The sequence below is a fragment of the Monodon monoceros genome, unplaced genomic scaffold (genome assembly GCF_005190385.1).
Source record: "Monodon monoceros isolate NGI ecotype Baffin Bay Population unplaced genomic scaffold, NGI_Narwhal_1 Super_Scaffold_9, whole genome shotgun sequence".
NCBI classification, from domain to species: domain Eukaryota; kingdom Metazoa; phylum Chordata; class Mammalia; order Artiodactyla; family Monodontidae; genus Monodon; species Monodon monoceros.
In genome coordinates, this window is record NW_021703786.1 from 15,827,012 (window position 1) to 15,847,460 (window position 20,449).

The 20,449-nt window shown below is 57.5% G+C and overlaps 1 protein-coding gene across 1 annotated transcript; it reads left to right on the plus strand.

Moving 5' to 3' along the window:
* The first annotated feature begins 206 nt into the window (after positions 1-206).
* On the plus strand, positions 207-20,211 carry MLLT6 (MLLT6, PHD finger containing). Its single transcript, XM_029210813.1, is given in 21 exon segments — positions 207-363; positions 1,578-1,657; positions 2,148-2,202; positions 2,453-2,562; positions 3,552-3,655; positions 3,900-3,993; positions 6,216-6,371; positions 6,969-7,067; positions 9,765-9,984; positions 10,526-11,140; positions 11,597-11,778; positions 12,011-12,119; positions 13,336-13,402; positions 13,608-13,747; positions 14,239-14,436; positions 14,541-14,629; positions 15,762-16,019; positions 16,021-16,112; positions 16,544-16,634; positions 17,649-17,990; positions 18,612-20,211. Coding segments are annotated over 21 exon segments (3,252 nt in total). The 5' UTR covers positions 207-254; the 3' UTR covers positions 18,654-20,211.
* The last annotated feature ends 238 nt before the right edge of the window (positions 20,212-20,449 follow it).

The window sequence follows — 20,449 nt, forward strand, 5'->3', positions numbered from 1 at the left end:
GGGGGGGGGGGGCCCGTCGGGGCATGAGGGCGAGAGCACGGCGGGGGGGGCGGCCAGACAGAGCGAGCGAGGAGGAGGAGGAGGAGGACGCCGAGGAGGAGGAAGGAGGAGGCAAAGAAAAGAAGCGGCGGCGGCGGAGGAGGAGGAGGAGGGAGCGAGGAGGCGCGCGGCCCCCCGCTCCCTCCCTCCCCCCCTGACCCCCGACCCCCGCCGGCCGGCCCCCCGCCCCAGCCCCGGAGGGAGCTCATGGGAGTATGAAGGAGATGGTAGGAGGCTGCTGCGTATGTTCGGACGAGAGGGGCTGGGCCGAGAATCCGCTGGTCTACTGTGATGGGCACGCATGCAGCGTGGCTGTCCACCAAGGTATGGGGGTGGCCCGCGGGGGGGCGGAGGGACCCAGGGGGCGGCGTGGGCAGGGAGCCCCCGGCCGCGCCCTCTGGAGACCTCCCGGGGCTCCGGCGCCCCTCCCCCACCCCACCTGAAGAGAAGGGAGGAGTCGGGGGGCTGCCCCCGCCCGGTCCTGGAGGACCGGGTCAGGCATTGTTTTCTTGCCTATTGTTCCAGTCCCGCGCCCCCCACCCCAAGTTGAGGGAGTTTGGGGACAGTCTAGGGGCCAATGAGTGCACTCAACGCGCCCCACACCGTCAGTGTCGGGGCTGCTTGGAGAATGTTTACCTGCGAGGTGTACCCTCCCGCCCGGTTATTTTGGTCCCGGCTCTCGGAGGGAGAGGTCAAGGGGGGGGGTCATCCTCCCCTCCTGCTTCCGGATACTGGGAGGAGCGGAATTGGGAAGGGAGGAGAAGGGTCCCAGGGGAGAAGGGACTCCTAAAATCCTCAGGGAAAGAGTTGCGGATAGGAGAGGGGTTGCGCAGGGGGCCGGGAATAGAGAAGAGGGAGGTTTGGAGTTTCCCCCAGCAGCACATGGTTCGGGAGTTAACTCCTTGAGGAATCTTACCGAGGGCGCAGACTGGCATCTCCCGCCTGTCTGGCACAGCCAGCTGCCCCCCCCCCTTCCTGGGACAGCCCTTAATCCTGTCGCTGTCGGGTCTTCCCGCCACTCTCCTATTGGTTACCTGCACTGCACCTGCTCTCGGCCTTGACTTTTGAGCTGTACCTATTATAGTTAGTGGCAGAAGATGAGCTCCCTAGACCCCCGACTTCCCCGCCTCTTCCATTACTGGCCCTTTAAGAAATGCCCCCCCCCCAATAACAACAAAACGCGTTTGTCTATCGTAAATGTTGTTCCGCTGATTTTCTCTTCCTGATGATGAGGACTGGTCCCGGCAGGAGCTGGGAAACAGAAAGCTGGGTACAGAAAGGGCATGAGGGGAGGATCTTCTAGAAGTTTAAGGTCAAGGACTCAGACTTCCCACCTCTGCTTGGAGGACTTGGTTGTGTGGTTGAAAGCTGGCTGCGTGCTGTTGGGCATTCCTTGTGGTCCTGCTGTCTAGTGAGTGCCCCCCAGGCTGGGAACAGCCCCCTGGCCTAGTTCCTTAGAGTCACCCCCTTCCCCCAGTTATTCTGGGAACAGCCCCTGGTGACAGATTTGCTTGGTGATTCTCCTCCCTCATCCCCAGCTTGCTATGGCATCGTCCAGGTGCCAACAGGACCCTGGTTCTGCAGGAAATGTGAATCTCAGGAGCGAGCAGCCAGGGTGGTGAGTTTGAGACTCCTCTCTCCCCTCTGTACACCTGAGCATCCCCCCCCCCACTCCCCACCGAGCTAGGGGACTCTGAGGCTGAGGCTGGGGTGGGACTGTCACACAGGATTTCCTGTTTCCTGCACACCTATCACCAACCCCATCTGTCCCTCAGCTTATCCCTCACTCTGCGTCACCTCAGGCACCGGGCCTTTTATTTTTGTTTGCTTGTTTGTTTGAGCTTTTTATTATGGGAAGTTTCCAACCTGTACACAAGTAGAGGGAGTGCTCTAATGAACCTCACATTGATGTGGATCACCCGTCTTCAACAATGATCACTCGTGGTCAATCCTGTTTTCTCTGTACCCCCACCAGTTCCTCCTTAGACATCTTATCATTACATCCTGGGGCCCTCTGAATGTGTTCAGGGAGGGCCCAGCTCAGCATATCCCCCACCCGCTTTGGGAAAGCCCACCCCCCAAACCCCTGTGCCCCCTTTTATTGGCAGAGGTGTGAGCTGTGCCCACACAAAGATGGGGCATTGAAGAGGACTGACAATGGAGGTGAGGGAGGTGCTGAGCCCCAGGGCTCATCTACTGAGGTCAGCAAGGCTCCTTGAGCAGGGTCTGGGAAGGCAGGAGTGGTCTGTGGGTGGGGGTGGAATGCAGAGGCTGGTTTCCCTTCCCTTCCCTGGCTGGCAGTGGAGTCTGATGGGAAGGCCATGGAGGAGGGGACCATCTGCAGTATGGGGTTCTGAGAGGTGGGGGTCTTGGGCTCGCCATCGCAGCTGAGGCCAGCCCCACACTGCCCCAGGCTGGGCCCACGTGGTGTGTGCCCTCTACATCCCTGAGGTGCAGTTTGCCAACGTGCTCACCATGGAGCCCATCGTGCTGCAGTACGTGCCTCATGATCGCTTCAACAAGGTCAGCGGCCCCTACCTGCCCCATACCAGTCCCTTCCCTAGCCAACCATTCTTGGGTCCCTCCAGCCCTTCCTTCATCCAGTGTAATTTGATTCTGTCCAACCTACACTTTCGGGGAACTCAGGAGGAGGGTAGGCACCTTCCACTGATAGATTCAAGCTCGTGCTCTGGAACTCAAGTGAAATAGTAGGTTCCCTTGCAGAAGTACTGCCTGAAGGTAGACCTTAGCGAGCAGTTCACTTATTCATTCACTGAGCACGTTTTACTGAGTGCCTACTATGTACCAAAACTGGGGCCAGATGCTAGACACACAGTGTTTACATTGATCAAGACAGGTGTGCTCCCTGCCCCACGGAACTCACACTTCTGGGTGGGAAGACTATAGATATCAATAAACAGGCAAATAAAGTAAATGCAACTTGTGTTAAGTGCTGTAAAGAAAACAAACAAGGTACTGAAATAAAGGATACCCTGCGGGGGGGCGGGGGGGGCTTACTTTAGATAAAGTAGTCAAGGAAAGAGACATTTTGGTTGAGACCTGGGGGATGAGAAGGAGCCATCCTTGATGAGGGGGGAGAGTTCCAGGTACCAGGCAGAAGGAATAGCATGTGCAAAGGCCCAGAGGTGGGGATGAGCTCACCGGTGAGGAAGGCAGACACAGTCCCTGGCCTTATAGGGCTCACCGTCCAAGGACTGCACTGTCCAGTATAGTAGCCACTGGCCACATGTGGTTATGTGAATTAATTAAAATCAAATAGAATTTAAAATTCAGGTCCTCAGTCACACTAGCCACATTTCCAGTGCTCAGTAACCTCACGCGGTTTGTGACTGCTGCATCAGGCAGTACGGTAGAGAACGGTTCCATCATCACCAAAAGTGCTGTTGGATAGCCCTGACTTAGGATCACGTGGAGAGGATGGAATTGAGGGGGGAGACCAAAGGATCCCTCAGGTGAAAGGGAGGAGGGCACGATTGTACTGTATCCTGCAGACATGTTACATCTGTGAGGAGCAGGGCCGGGAAAGCAAGGCAGCCTCAGGAGCTTGCATGACCTGTAACCGCCACGGATGTCGACAAGCTTTCCATGTCACCTGGTGAGAGCCCCGCCTGCCCTGCACCCACCCTGAAGGGTTCTCTAGCCAGCTGTACCAAACCCCTCCGAGCTTTGCCATGGGTGGCTGCCAAATAGGTTCATCCTAGCTGCTGTGTCTTTGGAGATGATGGCAGTGCTTTCCTTGGGTGGTCTTGGCTTCACCCCAGCAGGGATCTAGGAGGGTGCAGGGGAGGTGGCCGGTCTGGTTTGTGGCCACCCTTCTCAGGCTGACCTTTCTTGGTTAGTGCCCAAATGGCAGGCCTGCTGTGTGAGGAGGAAGTGCTGGAGGTCGACAATGTCAAGTACTGTGGTTATTGCAAATACCACTTCAGCAAAATGGTGAGTTTCATCTGGGCATGAATGGGTCAGTCAGCCATGGTTTAGAGGGTATGGGCTCCAGGCCAGGCCAGTGCCTGGTGCTGGGAGGACAGACGTGGAAGGAACTATGCCCCTGCCCTTGAGGAGCTCACCACTGGATGAGGAATAATTGAAGCACAGTTGAGGGGTGTGAATCAGAGCCGGACCAGGCTCCATCCAGAGGACGGAGCTCAGGCCCTGCCTGTCAGAGTCTGGGAGGCTTCAAGGAAGAGGCAGCATTTAAGCTGAGCCAACATTTGTGGGGCTTGCTGTGTCCCAGCCTCTGTACTAATCTCTTTATGTGTGTTTTTTTGTGTGATCGTCCCCAAAACCCTAAGAACTAGGTGTACTGCATTTCCCCGTTTCTATGGATGAGTAAGCTAAGACCCACTAAGATTCTGTTATTTATCTCATAGCTGGTGTGTGGGATTCAGAACAGACAGTCTGAAGCTCCTCTGCAGCCTGCTAAGCAAAGACAGAGAGAAAGGAATCCCAGGCAGAGGGACTGGCGTGGGTAAAGTCCCGAGATGAGAAAGCATTCATAAGCGGCCGACCAGGGTGTGGGGGAGGGACAAGGCAGGAGATGAGGCGAAAAAGCCCAAGCCGGGCCAGAGCTGGACTTGCTTCTGCCCCAGGTTCAGGGGCCCAAGGAGAGGCGGGAGAAGGGGTGCTAATCCATGTTTGTGGAGAGACGTGCATTTCCAGAAGCTGTGGGGTGTCCTGGAGAGGTAATGCTGTGGCCTGACTGGGAAGGCAGCTTGGACCTCACCCCCAGGCTACAGGCTTATAAGGCTGCTTGAAAGCAAGAGCGTAACATGATCAGATTTGTGTTTTAGGAAGATTACCCTGGCAGCCACTGTGAAGCCAGATTTGAAGGGCCAGGGCGGCGGCTGGGAGACAGCTGTGAGAAAGGGGGGATGGAGGGATGAAGCTGGGTTCTAGAACCATTTCTAGATAGACTTGCCTACATGTCGGGGTAGCTGAGAAGGAGGAGTTGAGGGTGGCACGTAGGATCCAGGCTCTCAGTGCTGGGTGGATGGGGCTTGAGCACCTGAGGGTGCTGTGAACAGGTGGTGCAGTACGCTTCTGTAGGGCTAGCATATGTCCTGGTCTGCCCCGGAGAGTCCCAGTTTGTGCCTTTTGCCCTGGTGTAATTATTAATAGCTCCCCCTTTCATTTTCAGAAGTGTCCTACTTTGGATCATAAGTCATAGGGTCATCTAGGTGCAGGGTTTGATATCAACTTAAGACAACGTAGGGAGCTCGGTTTGGTTCATCGGAGGTGCCAAGTGGGGATGTTCAGATTTGGTGGCTGTGAGGCCCCCGGGCAGGGTGGTAGTGGCAGCCCCAGGTGTATAAGGCTGGGGCTGGAATCCCCGGGTGCCCATCAGGTAGGGGGCTCAAGTGTGAAGAGAACCATGAGGTGGGGAGTTCAGAGCTCAGCAGAGTAGAAGCAGTGCCCACCGCTGGGGAGGGATGGGGTCAGACGAGGCCTGAAATTAGTGCTTGCATTTGACAGTTGGGAGGTAGTGGGTGACCTTAGAGGGAACAGCTATAAGTCTAGGACAGGTGAAGCCATCAGCCCAGGCAGTGGGGAGTCCAAGGCCCTGGCCGGGGGGAATGGCAGCACAAGGGTTGTCTGGGTTTTTCTTATGGATGTTTACTCCCCACCCCCCCCACTTCTTAAGGGCAGCAGGTCCTTTGGGACAAAAGGAACCACTGTGTTTGGTGGAGGGCCAGGAACAAAGGAGAAGGGGTGATGGCTGGAGCACAGTGTCTGGAGGAGAGGATGGGGTATGGAGTACAGGGGAGCAGGGGCTCCCGTGAGGGCTGTCCTGTATGTCCTCCACCCCAGGGAAGGAGGTGGTGGTGGGCCGTGGCCCAGGGCCTGAGAGGGGCCGAGAGGGCACCGTGAGAAGAGGTGGGCGGAGAGTGAGAGGCCTGCCTCCATCCGTGCCTTGCTGGGCCGAGACGCCCCACCTCTTCTGGGCCTCAGCTCCTGCTGAATCTTGTGCACTGGACAAGCCAGCAGGGAAACTAGGATTCCAGTCTAGGGAATGCACTTCCATTGAGCAGAGTATCATTAAGGACACAGGGTCCTCTTAGTGACGGGCAGTGTGGGGGTGGGGGGTCCCTGATCTTCAGGAACCTTTTCCTAGGCTAGTGAGAGGAGGGTATGGCAGTTCCTCTCGGTTCTCTCCCCAGAAGACATCCCGGCACACGAGCGGGGGAGGCAGCGGAGGAGGGGGAGGCACAGGGGGAGGCGGTAGCGGCTTCATCGCTGGCCGGAGGAGCAGGTCGGCCTCGCCGTCCACACAGCAGGAGAAGCACCCTTCCCACCACGAGAGGGGCCAGAAGAAGGTAAAAGGCTTCTCCCTCTACCCCTCCTGCCCACTCACAAACACCTGTTTCTTTCAAGAAGCCACCCAGGTCTCCGGAAGGCCATAGGGCCTACCCCCTTCCTTCCTCTGAGGCCACTGAGGGCAGAGAGGGGACTGAGGAAGTGACATGTGAGGGTCACGGAGGGTGAGGTGAAGGCTTGGCTTCCCTGGGGCTCTTTGTATCTGTGTGGTTCCTCTGTGTCCTCCCCATGACACGACAGTGTCCCCAACATTTGCACACACGCCACAGTCTAGCCATGTGTCGGTCCAGCTTGTAGGCGCACAGCTCAGTGTCCTGGGTGTGTGCTCACATGAGTGGCGCTCTGTGTCGCTGGCATGATAATGGACAGGCTATTTTTAGCAGGCAGTGAGGAGGAGGGGGAAGGGCTGTCGGCTCTCAGGGGAACCTGCCTGGGCCACTCCTGTCCCGCCAAAGTCCCCCAGTCCCTCCATAGGGGGAGATGGTGCCCACAAAGCCTTGTCCTTGAAAGGACCCCACTCCCCACATGCATGTGCTGTGTTTATCCTGACCCAGACTGTTCCCCAGCATCAGTTCCAGTCCCTTCTTCCTCCCCAGAGTCGAAAGGACAAAGAACGCCTTAAACAGAAGCACAAGAAGCGGCCTGAGTCACCCCCCAGCATCCTCCCCCCACCTGTGGTCCCCACTGCTGACAAGGTACTGCTGCCTACACCCAGGAGGGATGGCCACAGCAGCGGGAGGGAGGCACGGGGTGAGGGGTCAGGGTGAGCACCCCTGGGAACCTCCTCAGCTTCGTGTTAATATGCCTCTGCTCCCCACCCCGCCCCGCTCTACTCCTGTTCTAGCCCAGGAGGGGCCTCTGCTCCTCAGCCCAACCAGGAGAGGTAGGGGTGGGGTGGGGGGCACCACCCTGCCTGCTGGCTGCCAGATGTTCACATCTGCCTCTGTCCAGACAGAGGGCCTCAGCACTGGGCTCCTGTCTGCAGGTACAGTACTCATGGTGTTTCTCTGATTTTCTGGGGCCCATTTCTCCAAAGCGAGGCAGAGAGGACCCCTTCACTCTCATCCCTCCTCCACATCAGGAGGCTGCCCAGAGCCTGTCGCCTAACCAAAAGCCCGCTCCATGCAGGCCGGAGGGACTGAAAGTGTGGCCCCTGATGGCTTGCGGGGCAGGCCTGTGGACCACACCCTGAAACCCTCACTGAGCCCACCTTCCCGGTAGGGGCATGGCATGTCAGGCCTGACTCCAGAAACTGGCAACATCTGGATAAGCAACCAGCAGGCCCTATCCGAGGCCAGGGAATGGCTAATCCAAGCCAGAGCAGCCCTCCCTGCCCCTCCTTCCAGTCCGTCCTCCCCATGGAAGGAGAACAGGGGCCTGGAGACACTGCCTCCTCCTGTCACCATTACTGCCCCATTCACCTCCACTGGCCTCAGGAGGTTGGCAGAGCTCTGGGCATCTTAGCAGGAGGCTCAGGTATCAGGTTTCCAGGGTGATGTTGCTGTGGCAACTGTCCCAGTAACCCTCTCCCCTCCCTGCTGCCCAGGGCTCACCTGGAAAAGCTTGATGTCTGCGCCCTCTGGTCTTTCCCTGGGGTTTGCAGGCAGGGGGAAAGAGAGGGCCAGAGATCTAGGAGTTATCCCAGTGGCTGGGCATCCCTTTGGATGTGTTGGAGCATTCTGCCCATCCCCCTCCCCCCACCCCAGCATTTCAGCCACCCCTCCCCCTGGGCCCTCTCCTCCCTTGCTCTCATAACCACATCTGGCTCCCTTCAGAACTCCAGCTGTTGAAAAGAACAAAGAAAAAGACAAGAGACCAGGGCTCCGCCCAGGAAGGGGCAGCACGGGGTGGCTCTCATTCTCCCATCCATCCTCCCTCTGGCATTTGTTCATTTACTGAATACCTGGTCTCCACCAGGAGGAAAAGCCATCCCTGGTAGTCATACAAAGCCCTAACTCACTCACCACATGCCAGGCTCCCTTCTGGAACAGGGGGATGGAGGGGATGCCTGGGGGAATTGCTCATTTAATCCTCAAAATAATCCAATGAAGTAGGTATTTTATTAACCCCATTTAATAGATGAAGAAGCTGAGGCACAGAGAAGTTAAGTAATTTGCCTAAAAGCACACAGCTAGGGAGTGGTGGAGTCAAGATTTGAACCCGGGCAGTCGGGCTTGAAGGCCTGTTCTCTTAACCACCACAGGACATTGTCTCTGCAGTGTATCACCAGCAGCCATGCCATCAGAGTCATCATCATTATTGACCCCATACTACGCATCTGGCATCGCGGTCCTCGTAATTCTCCAAATAGGCGTAATTAGCCCCATAAGGACACTGCAGCTCGGTGAGGTTGAGAGACCACACAACATAACACGGTGGTAAACGGCAGAACCCACCAGGCTAACAGACCCCAGAGACCCTGCTCTTCCAGCCACTGCTGCCACCCTCAGACGTGGGGGACCGCAGTGTGGCACCTGATGGCTGATTTGGGTGGGTACACGATACCCGGAAATAAGAGGACAGAAAGATTTGTTCCACCCCAGGTAGCTATAGGGTGACTTCACGGAAGAGGGGGCTCTCGAGCCGGATTTGGAAGGAGAAGATGTTTCCTGGGAAGAGGAAGGCTAGGCTCTCTGGTCAGAGGGCTGGGCATGGAAGCTCAGGTTGTCTAGGAAGGGCATGGAGTGGCTGGGGAGCAGGCTGTCGGCCAGGTGGCTGCATCTGGGGTGAGCATGGAGGGAGTGGCGGGGACTGGAGGGCCCAGGAATGGGGCCGTTCTCCTTGGAGTTCCTCTTCCCTGCGCACACCACTTCCCAACACAAGTCCAGCCCTCTAGGCCTAAGTATTTCTTTTTTTTGTTTGTTTTTTTGCGGTACGCGGGCCTCTCACTGTTGTGGCCTCTCCCGTTGCGGAGCACAGGCTCCGGACGCGCAGGCTCAGCGGCCATGGCTCACGGGCCCAGCCGCTCCGCGGCATGTGGGATCTTCCCAGACCGGGGCACGAACCCGTGTCCCCTGCATCGGCAGGCGGACTCTCAACCACTGCGCCACCAGGGAAGCCCCTAAGTATTTCTTAAATGAGTGACTAAGAAGATACGTGCATCAGTACAGGCTCTGAGACTGTTTTCATCTCTCGCCTGCCCGAGGTGAAGGACAGACAGTTTCTTGGGTTCAGAGCTCCCAACTCTTCACACCCAGAAGTTACAGAGCTGCCTCCCCATCTCCCTGGTCTAGGAGCTCCTGCCACTATCCCCTTGCCTGAAAATCCTTCCTGAAGCTAACTCTGGGCTCCCCCAGTAGAGCCCTAGGTCCTGTGTCCTGCTCCGCTCCCAAGTCAGGGTGAGCCCAGACCCTGGGGGCCGGCCTCGAGCCTTCCTCTCCTCCTTCCCTCAGGTCTCCTCCTCAGCTTCCTCCTCCTCCCACCACGAGGCCAGCACTCAGGAGACTTCTGAAAGCAGCAGGGACTCAAAGGGGAAAAAGTCTTCCAGCCATGGCCTGAGTCACAAGGGGAAGAAGCTGAGCAGTGGGAAAGGTGTGAGCAGCTTTACCTCCGCCTCCTCCTCTTCTTCCTCCTCCTCTTCCTCCTCCTCTGGGGGGCCCTTCCAGCCTGCAGGTGAGTGTGGGCGTCCCGGAGGAGGCTGGGAGCCGGACAGCCTTTGGCCCTGAGCTTTTCTACCAAGGGCCTTTTCATGTTGGTTTGCGTCTCATTTGCTTCCTAAAGTGGTTGGGGTGGGGGGGGGATCCCCACCAAGTGACTCCCGTCCACACCCTCCCCTCAGCCCTCTCCTCTCGAGGTGGAACTCCCCTCCGGTCTCCCTCAGGGCCCACCTCTCCAACCCCCATAACCATATTCATTATCCCCTGCACTTACGCTGTCAGGTACCACGTTTAAAGCACCAACTCTAACCTCCTGTAATCTCTGTAGTCATCGAGTGAGCTCACTAGGGTGGGAGTTATTCTCCTCCTACTTTATCACAGGTGGGAAAGCTGGAGGGCGGGGACACTCGTCCCAGGACACAGAGACAGTGGCCGAGCTGGGACAGGAAACTCAGCTTCCCCATCCCCTGACCAGAGCTCTCTCTACTAGTGTACACTGAGTGGGAGGGAGGCAGGGGATCTGGGGTCCAGCTGTAATTCCGTTTCCCCCTCTGCAGTTTCGTCCCTGCAGAGCTCCCCTGACTTCTCTGCATTCCCCAAGTTGGAGCAGCCAGAGGAGGACAAGTACTCCAAGCCCGCAGTGCGCCCCCCTTCAGCTCCTCCTTCTCCCTCAGCCCCCGAGCCCCCCAAGGCTGACCTCTTTGAGCAGAAGGTGGTCTTCTCTGGCTTTGGGCCCATCATGCGCTTCTCCACCACCACCTCCAGCTCGGGCCGGGCCCGGGCCCCGTCCCCTGGGGACTATAAGTCACCCCACATCTCGGGGTCCGGGACCTCAGCAGGCACCCACAAGCGGATGCCCACACTGAGCGCCGCCCCTGTGCCTGCTGAGGAGGCCCCTGAGACAGGCCTGAAGGAGAAGAAGCACAAAGCCAGCAAGAGGAGCCGACACGGGCCAGGCCGTCCCAAGGGCAGCCGCAACAAGGAGGGCACCGGGGGCCCGGCCCTTCCCTCCCTGCCGGGTGCCCAGCTGGCTGGCTTTACCGCCACTGCTGCCTCACCCTTCTCCGGAGGTTCCCTTGTCAGCTCTGGCCTGGGTGGTCTGGCCTCCCGTACCTTTGGGCCTTCCGGGAGCCTGCCCAGCCTGAGCCTGGAGTCCCCACTGCTGGGGGCAGGTTAGTGACCCTTGGGGATGGAGGGTATCTCAGGGCCCAGCCAGTCTAGTGAGGGGACAGAGGCACAAACATACAGTTAGAAGGAAATGCGATAGAAACTGCTCCAAAAGACAAAGGATGCAGGTGACAGTCACCTCTGAGACACTCCCCCATACCCATTTTCTGCATGGTTGTAGCGGGAGAGATTGCCAACAGGACTTAACCAAGTTTGGGTTGGGGGATTAGAAAAACTGGGAATTCTCCAGGTTTAGCAGGGCAATGGAATAAGCAGGCATGGCAAGCAGATGTCACCCAAGCAGGAAGTGACATCTTTGCAGCAAGAGGGTGAGACTGGTGTGTGGCCAGATCCAGGGGAGTGTTCTCCTTGGGGAGAGGCTGCTCTAGCCACCTGACTAAGGTGGGGCGTGGGGGAGGGGTGACTCTAAGCTTCCCTCTGTGTCTGTCTTGTGCCTGTAGGCATCTACACCAGTAATAAGGACCCCATCTCCCACGGTGGTGGAATGCTGCGGGCTGTCTGCAGCACCCCCCTCTCCTCCAGCCTTCTGGGGCCCCCAGGGACCTCGGCCTTGCCCCGCCTCAGCCGCTCCCCATTCACCAGCACCCTCCCTTCCTCCTCTGCTTCTATCTCCACCACTCAGGTGAGGCCTTACTCCTGGGCTCCGCCATCCCTGGGCAGGTGGGGGACAGCCTGCTGAGGACCCCAGCTTCCCATGAGAATTTGAGAGATTGGGCTTGATCACCACCAGACTTCTCCCTCTCTCTGGTCCTCTCTCCTCCCCAGCACACCTGGTCCCCTCCACCCCGGTGCACACAGTTGTGCTCTAGATCCAAGAATAACCACCAGGCTGGACTCTACCTCCTTTCCCTCAGGTGTTTTCTCTGGCTGGCTCCACCTTTAGTCTCCCTTCTACCCACATCTTTGGAACCCCCATGGGTGCCGTTAACCCCCTCCTCACCCAAGCCGAGAGCAGCCACACAGGTATGTGAGTCTCTGACCCCATTCCCCTTTCTTCCCAAAGGCCTGAGGGGCACCTGTCACCTGCTTGTCACCCCAGAAAGGATGGGAGGGCTTTCTGGCTGCCCGCACCCTCTGGCCATTGCCCACCCTGCAAAAAAACATTCCACACACAACAAACCTACACTTTCACATTAAAACCCCCGTGAGGAGGCGGGACAGGACAGGGCAGAATAAATACTGCTCCATCTCACAAAACAAAAAGGCAGAGAGATGAATGACTTGCTCAAGGCAGTTGGGGTAGGGAAAGGCAGCGCAGCAGCTGAAATTCTGGTACCCTGGCTCCAAGCCTCGTTCTCCTACCGCTGTAGCCTAGCTCCCTGCTGGCCTCTTAGTGAGTTCTTGGGATCAGAGTTTACAGAGATCCCACCAGCTGGACAACAGCCTCTCTGGGTATTTAGGAGTTAAGGGGGCGGATCACAAGTGCCCCTCCCTCTCCCTGGAGAGTCAACCCAGCCCCAGAGAGCTGATTGGTGCAGAGGTACCACCTGGCCGGCTGGAGGGCGGGGCTTACCAGTTCAGGTAAGCCTTAAGGGGCCAATCTGATTCCAGAATTAAGAACCCTACAGAGTAGGTGACTGTATTTTTCCAAAACGCAAAGTGGAATTCAGTGGCCCAACAGAGGGTTTTGACATCTAATTTTTTAGTTTATTAATATAAAAGTCATATAAAACTGATTATAATAGCTACAGTAATTAAGGCCTTGCTGCATGCCAGCTAAGCCGTTCAGATTAATGCTTCACATTTACTACCTTATTTTAATCCTCGTAACAATCACTTCAGAGAGGTTAGTTTCAAGCCCACGGTCACACAGCAAGTAAGTATCATATCCAAGTTCAACTCAGGACTGTGTAGGCCCCAAGTTTCTATGACTCTGAAGTTGTAAGTTTTCCAGGAAAAAAATTAGGAGGTGGATCTGAAAGTAGCCAGGCTGCAGGAGCCTTTCTGCCTAGAGAAGGAGGAAGGGACGAGATCTCATGGCTTTGCCTCCCACGGCGCTGGGTTTCCAAGCCAGGGCTCCCAGCGCCTTAAGAACTAGAACTGGCTATCTGGGGTTGGGAGATCCTGGGGAAAGGGGCCTGCGGTACGGTCCCAGATGCCGCACCCACTTCCCAGGCGGGGACTGTGAGGCCGACGGCACCTCTTCCTCGCTGATCCCTGCCCTCCTTCTCCTTCCAAGAGCCAGACCTGGAGGACTGCAGCTTCCGATGTCGGGGGACCTCCCCCCAGGAGAGTCTGTCTTCCATGTGAGGGAGAGAGTGGCGGCTTGGGGGAGGGGCTGGGAGCGGGGTGGAGGGACTGTCAGGGAGGAGAGAGCGGAGAGGCGGGCGCGGGGAAGAGGTTGGGATCCAGAGGGGATGACTGAAACCCCGAAGGCGGGAGGAGGAGGGCAGGGAGACAGGAGTGGGGGAGTATGGTAAGCCTGAGCTCGGTTTTCCCTTCTGACCCCAGGTCCCCTATCAGCAGTCTCCCAGCACTCTTCGACCAGACAGCACCCTGCGGGGGCGGCCAGTTGGACCCAGCGGCCCCCGGAACGACTAACATGGAGCAGCTGCTGGAGAAGCAGGGCGATGGCGAGGCCGGAGTCAACAGTGAGAAGGGGTGACGTCGGGCTGGGTGACCTGTCCTAGGACACCCCCAGACTCGGTCACCTTTCTCTCCCAGGTCCCCAAACGTCTTTAAGGTTCCGCCTGCGGCCCCGCCCCTGCCTTAACTCTGGCCAACCGCTGGCCTTGCCTTTAACCCTCGCTGGGTCCTGCTCCTGGGCCCGCCCCCTCTTCGCAGGGCTTTTGGCCCTCACGACCTCCTGGCCCTTATTTTACTAAGCCCCAACTTCCGCTCGCCCCTTCCCTCCCAAGCACTTGGCCTCCACCCCAAGCCTCAGGCCCCACCCGTGGTCCTCACACCTCTAGCTCCCCAGGACTCACCTGAGTCCCTCGCTAGCCGGCGCCTTCTCTGCTAGGTCTCAGTCCTATTTCCTCTGTCAGGCCCCGCCTCTCCAGGCCCCGCCCCCGGTCACCTGGCCCGGCCCCCAGCCCTTCCAGACCCGCGGGGCTCAGGCGCTCTCGCCTTCTGTCTGCAGTCGTGGAGATGCTGAAGGCGCTGCATGCACTGCAGAAGGAAAACCAGCGGCTTCAGGAGCAGATCCTGAGCCTTACGGCTAAGAAAGAGCGACTGCAGATTCTCAACGTGCAACTCTCTGTGCCCTTCGCCGCCCTGCCTGCCGCCCTGCCTGCCACCAACGGCCCTGTCCCTGGGCCCTATGGCCTGCCTCCCCAAGGTAAGGGGAATCCCACCCAGCCCGGGGATGGGGGCCTCTGCTGTGCGGTCGGAACTGGCCCTGACTCCAGCCCCTGACCTCCTTCCGTGATCCCCCTCCCTCAGCCGGCAGCAGCGATTCCTTGAGCACCAGCAAGAGCCCTCCGGGGAAGAACAGTCTGGGCCTGGACAACTCGCTGTCCACGTCTTCCGAGGTGGGCGCCACGGGGAGGGGCACCAGGGACGGGCAGGAGCGGGGAGGTGCAAGGGCCTTCTAGTTGCATCTCTACCTTGCGGCTATTGGAGGCTGGACAATGGAGTGATTGGCTGAGTAATTGGTTGACTGACCCATTCATTCCTTCATTAAATAAGTAATAATTATGAGGTGGCTACTTAGCTCCAGGCATTGGCTAAGCAATGAGTGTGCAAATCGGACAGTCTTGCTCCTGGAGACAGGCTCAATCCAAGAAAGTCAATAGTTACAAATCAGGAAAAGTACTAAGATGGAAATAATTTGAGGGCTATGAGAAAGAATGGAGGGTGGGGTTCTTCTCTGAATATAAGGTGGTTAGGGAAGGCCTCTTTGAGAAGTGTTTGTGAAGAGTTTATTATAGTTTGTTGTAGCTGCACACAAAATAATCCCCGTGTAATTGCTGGCGGTTGGGGGAGCCGTTGCTATTGTTATATTGTGGTTGTTTCTGGAAATCAAACAAAGTGGGTTCTTGTTCTCCCTGCTACTTTCTAAATGTGTGACTTGGGCAACAATAGTCATAATAGTAACCGACATTAATTGCATACTTGCCCTTTGTCACGTCTTGTGCTGAGACTTTTAAAGGGTTTGTGTGTTTCGTCTTCACAATAGTTTTATGGAATAGGTTCTCCTCTTACCCCCTTGTTATGAGTGAGGAAACTAAAACAGAGAAGCCACTCAAGCCATTAAATTGTGGACATGGGATTTGAGCCTGAATCTTTCACTCCAGCTGCCTGCAGAGTTGTTTAGCTTGTCTAAGAACCACTGGTTTCACCCATAAAAAGGCAGTAACAAGTTAGTCCAGGTCAGGCACTGAACCCCCTGGGTCTGGTTCACCAGGTGGTCACTACCGTCATCACTGTTCAGTGTTAAACAAGCATCATGAGGGGTGCTGGGCCCCTAGGAAGTGACTTGTGAAGACTGTTTGGATTCTTGTCCTTTATCCTGGGCCTTGCTTCTTCCTGGGTGGCTCTGCCTGGGGGAAGGGGGGGGGTGGCTGTGCTCTGTGAGAATGCTGGTGGGTGCCGGGCCGGGGGCCAGAAAGGTCATGCTGGCCCCCTGCCCCTCTGACCCCTCCCTTCCCCCTCCCTCCCCAGGACCCACACTCAGGCTGCCCAAGCCGCAGCAGCTCGTCGCTGTCCTTCCACAGCACGCCCCCACCGCTGCCCCTGCTCCAGCAGAGCCCTGCTACTCTGCCCCTGGCCCTGCCTGGGGGCCCTGCCCCGCTCCCGCCCCAGCCACAGAATGGGCTAGGCCGGGCACCCGGGGCAGCGGGGCTGGGGGCTATGCCCCTGGCTGAGGGGCTGCTGGGGGGGCTGGCGGGCAGCGGGGCCCTGCCCCTCAATGGGCTCCTGGGGGGGGTTGAATGGGGCTGCCGCCCCCAACCCCGCGGGCTTGAGCCAGGCTGGCGGGGCCCCTGCGCTGCAGCTGCCAGGTTGTCTCAACAGGTGAGGGAGAGCTCAGTCTGGGGAAGGGAAGGGGGAGGATGGCTCTGGGAGGGAATCCCCCCAAACACCCACAGTTCCTCAGAAGGAAAGCTGTCCTCTGATCTTACAGGGTCTAGAATCTAGTCACCCCAGGTTCTCCTTAGATGTTAGATGTGAGTGCCCTCCAGATGGTAGCTCTCCAGGGACAAAGTCGTCTGTTTATGCCTTGTACCCTAGCTAGCCTAGGTTTTCCTTCTGGGAAAGTTCTTCCCTCTGATGTGCCTCCCTCCCACTGTCCTCTCTGAGCTCAGTCCGTTTCGCTCTAGTCCTCTAATATCTCACATCCCTGCCTCTCCCCACCTGGGTCTGAGGGAGTCTGGGAAGTTAGGGGAGCAGGCGAGGAGGGTTCCGCTGTCCCTTCCCATGGTCTGTGATTTGTCCCCCTGCCTCAGCCTCACCGAGCAGCAGCGACACCTCCTGCAGCAGCAAGAGCAGCAGCTCCAGCAGCTCCAGCAGCTCCTGGCGTCCCCACAGCTGACCCCGGTAATGCCCCCCCCCTTCCTGGGCCACCTCCCCTCACCCAGCTCTGCTGGAAGGGCCCTCTCAGAGGGTCTGGGCCAGCCCAGGGAGGGCAGCCCCAGGCTGGGTGGAGGTTGCCCCTAAGGGTCATGTGGGGTCAGAGGGCATAAGGGTTCCTCTCGGGGGGCCCCTGGGCACTGGGGAAGGGATGCTGTAGTGGCCCCAGATCGCATCCTAGCGAGAGGTTCTGGAGGGTGGTGAGTCCTCAGTTACTGAGCATTTCCAATTCCAGCCCCAAGGCTCTTCAGTGGGGAGCTTCAGGGTCTGCATAGAGCGGTGGCCAAGCAGGTGACAGACACCGCTTCAACCAGAGCAGCCCCTTTTGGGTCTTTCTTGTGTGTTGAGTTCTGCTAAAAATTCCTTTGGAGGAAAGGAATTCTTCCTTTTAAAAAGGAGGGAGTTGAAAAAATAGAAAAATACTCATTTTCGTATAAAGAAATATGAGAAAGATACATAAGAAACCAATTCAATTGGTTACAGAGGCCAGATGGCAGCAGGGGTAAAAGCAAGATTTCTGAAGATAAGCCTTAATAAATCACTTTGGGTTTTGGAACACTGAAAATGCTTTGCCTATTCAAAGCAAAAATAAATGACTCTTAAGGGAAAAAACAAATGAAAAAGAGGGGAGTTGAAAACTATTGACCTCATTCAGTGTTTCTCAACTTGGGGTCATACCATCCCTGGGGACATTTGTGGTTGTCATAGCAACTGAGGAATTGATTTAGTGAGGGGAGGGGTGGGGCCAGGGATGTTAAACCCCCTGCACTTGGCCCCGGCTGTGCCAAATGCTGACGGTTTGCAACCACTTTCTGGTCTGGGTGGGGAGACTGAGGCCCAGAGGAGGGAGTTAGACGGAACCTTGAGTGTCTCCCAGGTCTTTTGCCTCATGGTCCTAGTGTGATAGGATGGTGCCCAGGCCAGTGAGGGCAAGATGACCCTGGGGACCACTGGCCAGTAAGCAATCTGGGCCCCTTGCAGGAACACCAGACTGTTGTCTACCAGATGATCCAGCAGATCCAGCAGAAGCGGGAGCTGCAGCGGCTGCAGATGGCCGGGGGCTCCCAGTTGCCCATGGCCAGCCTGCTGGCCGGGAGCTCCACCCCGCTGCTGTCCGCGGGCACTCCTGGCCTGCTGCCCACAGCACCTGCCCCACCTCTGCTGCCCGCCGGAGCCCTGGTGGCTCCCTCGCTCGGCAACAGCACAAGTCTCATGGCCGCAGCAGTAGCAGCAGCAGGCGGGCCTCCAGTCCTCACTGCCCAGACCAACCCCTTCCTCAGCCTGTCGGGGGCGGATGGCAGTGGCAGTGGCCCCAAAGGAGGGGTAAGTAAGGGGTCCGGCTTGGGGGAGGGGCCGGGAGTGGGCCAGAGGGACCGTCCTGTCTCCCTTCTCCTGGATGGGCAGCGAGGGAGCATTAGAAGGTACATCATCAGATGCGTCACCAGAAGGAGGAAGGAAGCGACCCCTAGGGCAGCAGAGGGCCCTGCTCCAGACCCCAGGGCCTCTGCCAGCACACGGGTGCCCTTCTGCAGATCCAAGAAAGATACACTTTGCACATGGGCTAATAGCGAAAGGACCAGTTAGAAAACGGCGTTCCTCTGGGGAGACCCATTAGGAAAGGCTGTTTCCTCTCTGATTGGACCATTTAGAAGGAGATGATGCTCTGGGTGGGCCATTTCAAGAAAGGCCCTCCCTTCTCCTTCTGAGGGCAAAGGGCCTCAGCTGGTACATGCCTGCTTAGCTGGGTGCCCTATGCAGGGCAACTCCCCCAAACACACACACACACACACACACACACACACAAGGTGACCCTGGTGTGCAGCCGCCAAAGCCCAGACCCTTACTGCACCCAACGTCAGCTTTCTTGACCCAGGAAGCTATTCTCAACTGGGTGTTAGGACCAGACACCTCCCAAAGCCCCAGTCTTCCTTCCTCTTTTTCCAGACTGCTGACAAAGGAGCCTCAGCCAACCAGGAAAAAGGCTAAAGCCACCCAGGCTCCTGCTGACCCCCCAAGTGGAGGGGCAGATCCTGGTCTGAGGGGTCCCAGCCTGGAGCAGGCACCTGCACCCAGACACTGGAGAGCCCCGGCCCAGAGCATGTGCTGAGGCCCGGGGAGTGTGGGGTGCTCCTGGTGCCGAGGACTGAGACCGGGAGGGGAGCCCTTTCCATCTGGCCCCCCTCCCCCTCTGCACTGGCCCCTTTGTGAGGGGCTCAGAAGGAGGACAGGCTCCAAGCCCGCCTAAGAGCCCCCACTCTCAGCGAATGTTTTGAGGTTCCCCAGAGAGCAAAGTGGGCCATGGCATAAGTGGGGGGTTGGTTGAACCCGCCACGTAAAATGGATTAGCACTTGAGTGGGATAAGTGGGGGGCTAGGCCCTGGGCCTGCCCCTGTGCGGAAGTCTTTTATGGAAGAAGGGGTGGCCCTACTTGACCTGCAGTTTCTTCCCAACTTGGGCAGATGGCAAGAGGGCTTCCTTGGACTGTTTCTCGCTGGGCCCCTTCCCCTGCCCCCGACAAGGGTCACAAGCTGAGCTTGTAAAAGCCCACAGACTAGGGGGCCGAAGAAGGGGTAGGATGGCATCAAATTTGGCCCAAGCCTCCCTACCTCTGGGTGGTGGGCCCCAGTGATGGGCTGGGGGAAGGCAGGGGGTGGGCGGCCCAGCCCCCTCGATCCCCTGCCCCTTGTTTGCACTATTGGATTTAGGAGTGCCGAGGGTGGGGAGATGGAGCTGCCTGACTCAGAGAGCGTGTATGCGTGTGCGTGTGTCTGTCCGTCTGTCTGTCTGTCTACCGCTGGAGCCCGGGCAGCTGAGGGCAGGGATAGGAGCAGTGCTCTGATGAGGCAGTATCAGAGGGGCGCTCCCAGCTCTTGTTTGCACCCTCTCACCTCACCAACTTTGGTCTCTCTCTGGGGCCTGAATGGTTAACAAAAACCAGAACCGTACTCCAATATTGGAGAGTAACTGGGGGCTGGGGGCTTTGAATCAGGGTAATATCCTGCCTTTCCTCCCCCAGACTCCACATGGTCTCAGTGCCCCCTCAGCGCTCCCCTTCCCCCACTGATACTTGGTCCTGCTTCCCTGGCAAAGGGGAGCCCCAGGGATTGGGGGATGAGGCAAGGGGGGTAAAGTGCCACTTCTTTTAGTGAAACCTTCCTCCCAGGATTAGCCAGCCTGCCTTCCCGCACCCCACCCCCACCCACCAGGGGAGACTTAAGCTTACGCTGACCTACAACTGTCCCTTCACCCACCAGCTATTTCCCCAGGGTGTAGTGGGCAATTCTCACCTTAAAGAGTCCCCACCTGCCCAGAGCCTTTGGTGGCCAAGGTTGAGGGCCGGTGGGACAGCCAGGAGAGGGGCGAGGTTGAAGCCTGTGTCTGTGTCGGGTGCACTGGGGTCGGAGCCAGGAGGAGCGTGGCCAGCTTCCCTGATGACCACGTCTAGTCAGTCTCTTTGCATGTGTGGATTTGTGTGTGTGTGTGTTTCTGTTTGGGTTTTTGTTGTTGTTGGTTTTGTTTTGTTTTTTAAATAAAGAAAAGAAGATGTGTATATTTTTGGCAATGACAGAAACGTAGTGCAGATATATTTTTGCCTGTGCTGCTCAACTGGTTTTTTTCTGATACTGAAAATAATATTAATATTCCTGTTGATAAGACTTTGTAAGATGTTAGGGAGCTGATAATGGAGGGGGTGGGTGGGATCCTTCAGAGGCAATTTCTTAGGCACTTGCAAGGGCTTGGGGAGGGAGGGGGGAGGCAGTTGTGACGACCTCAGAAATACT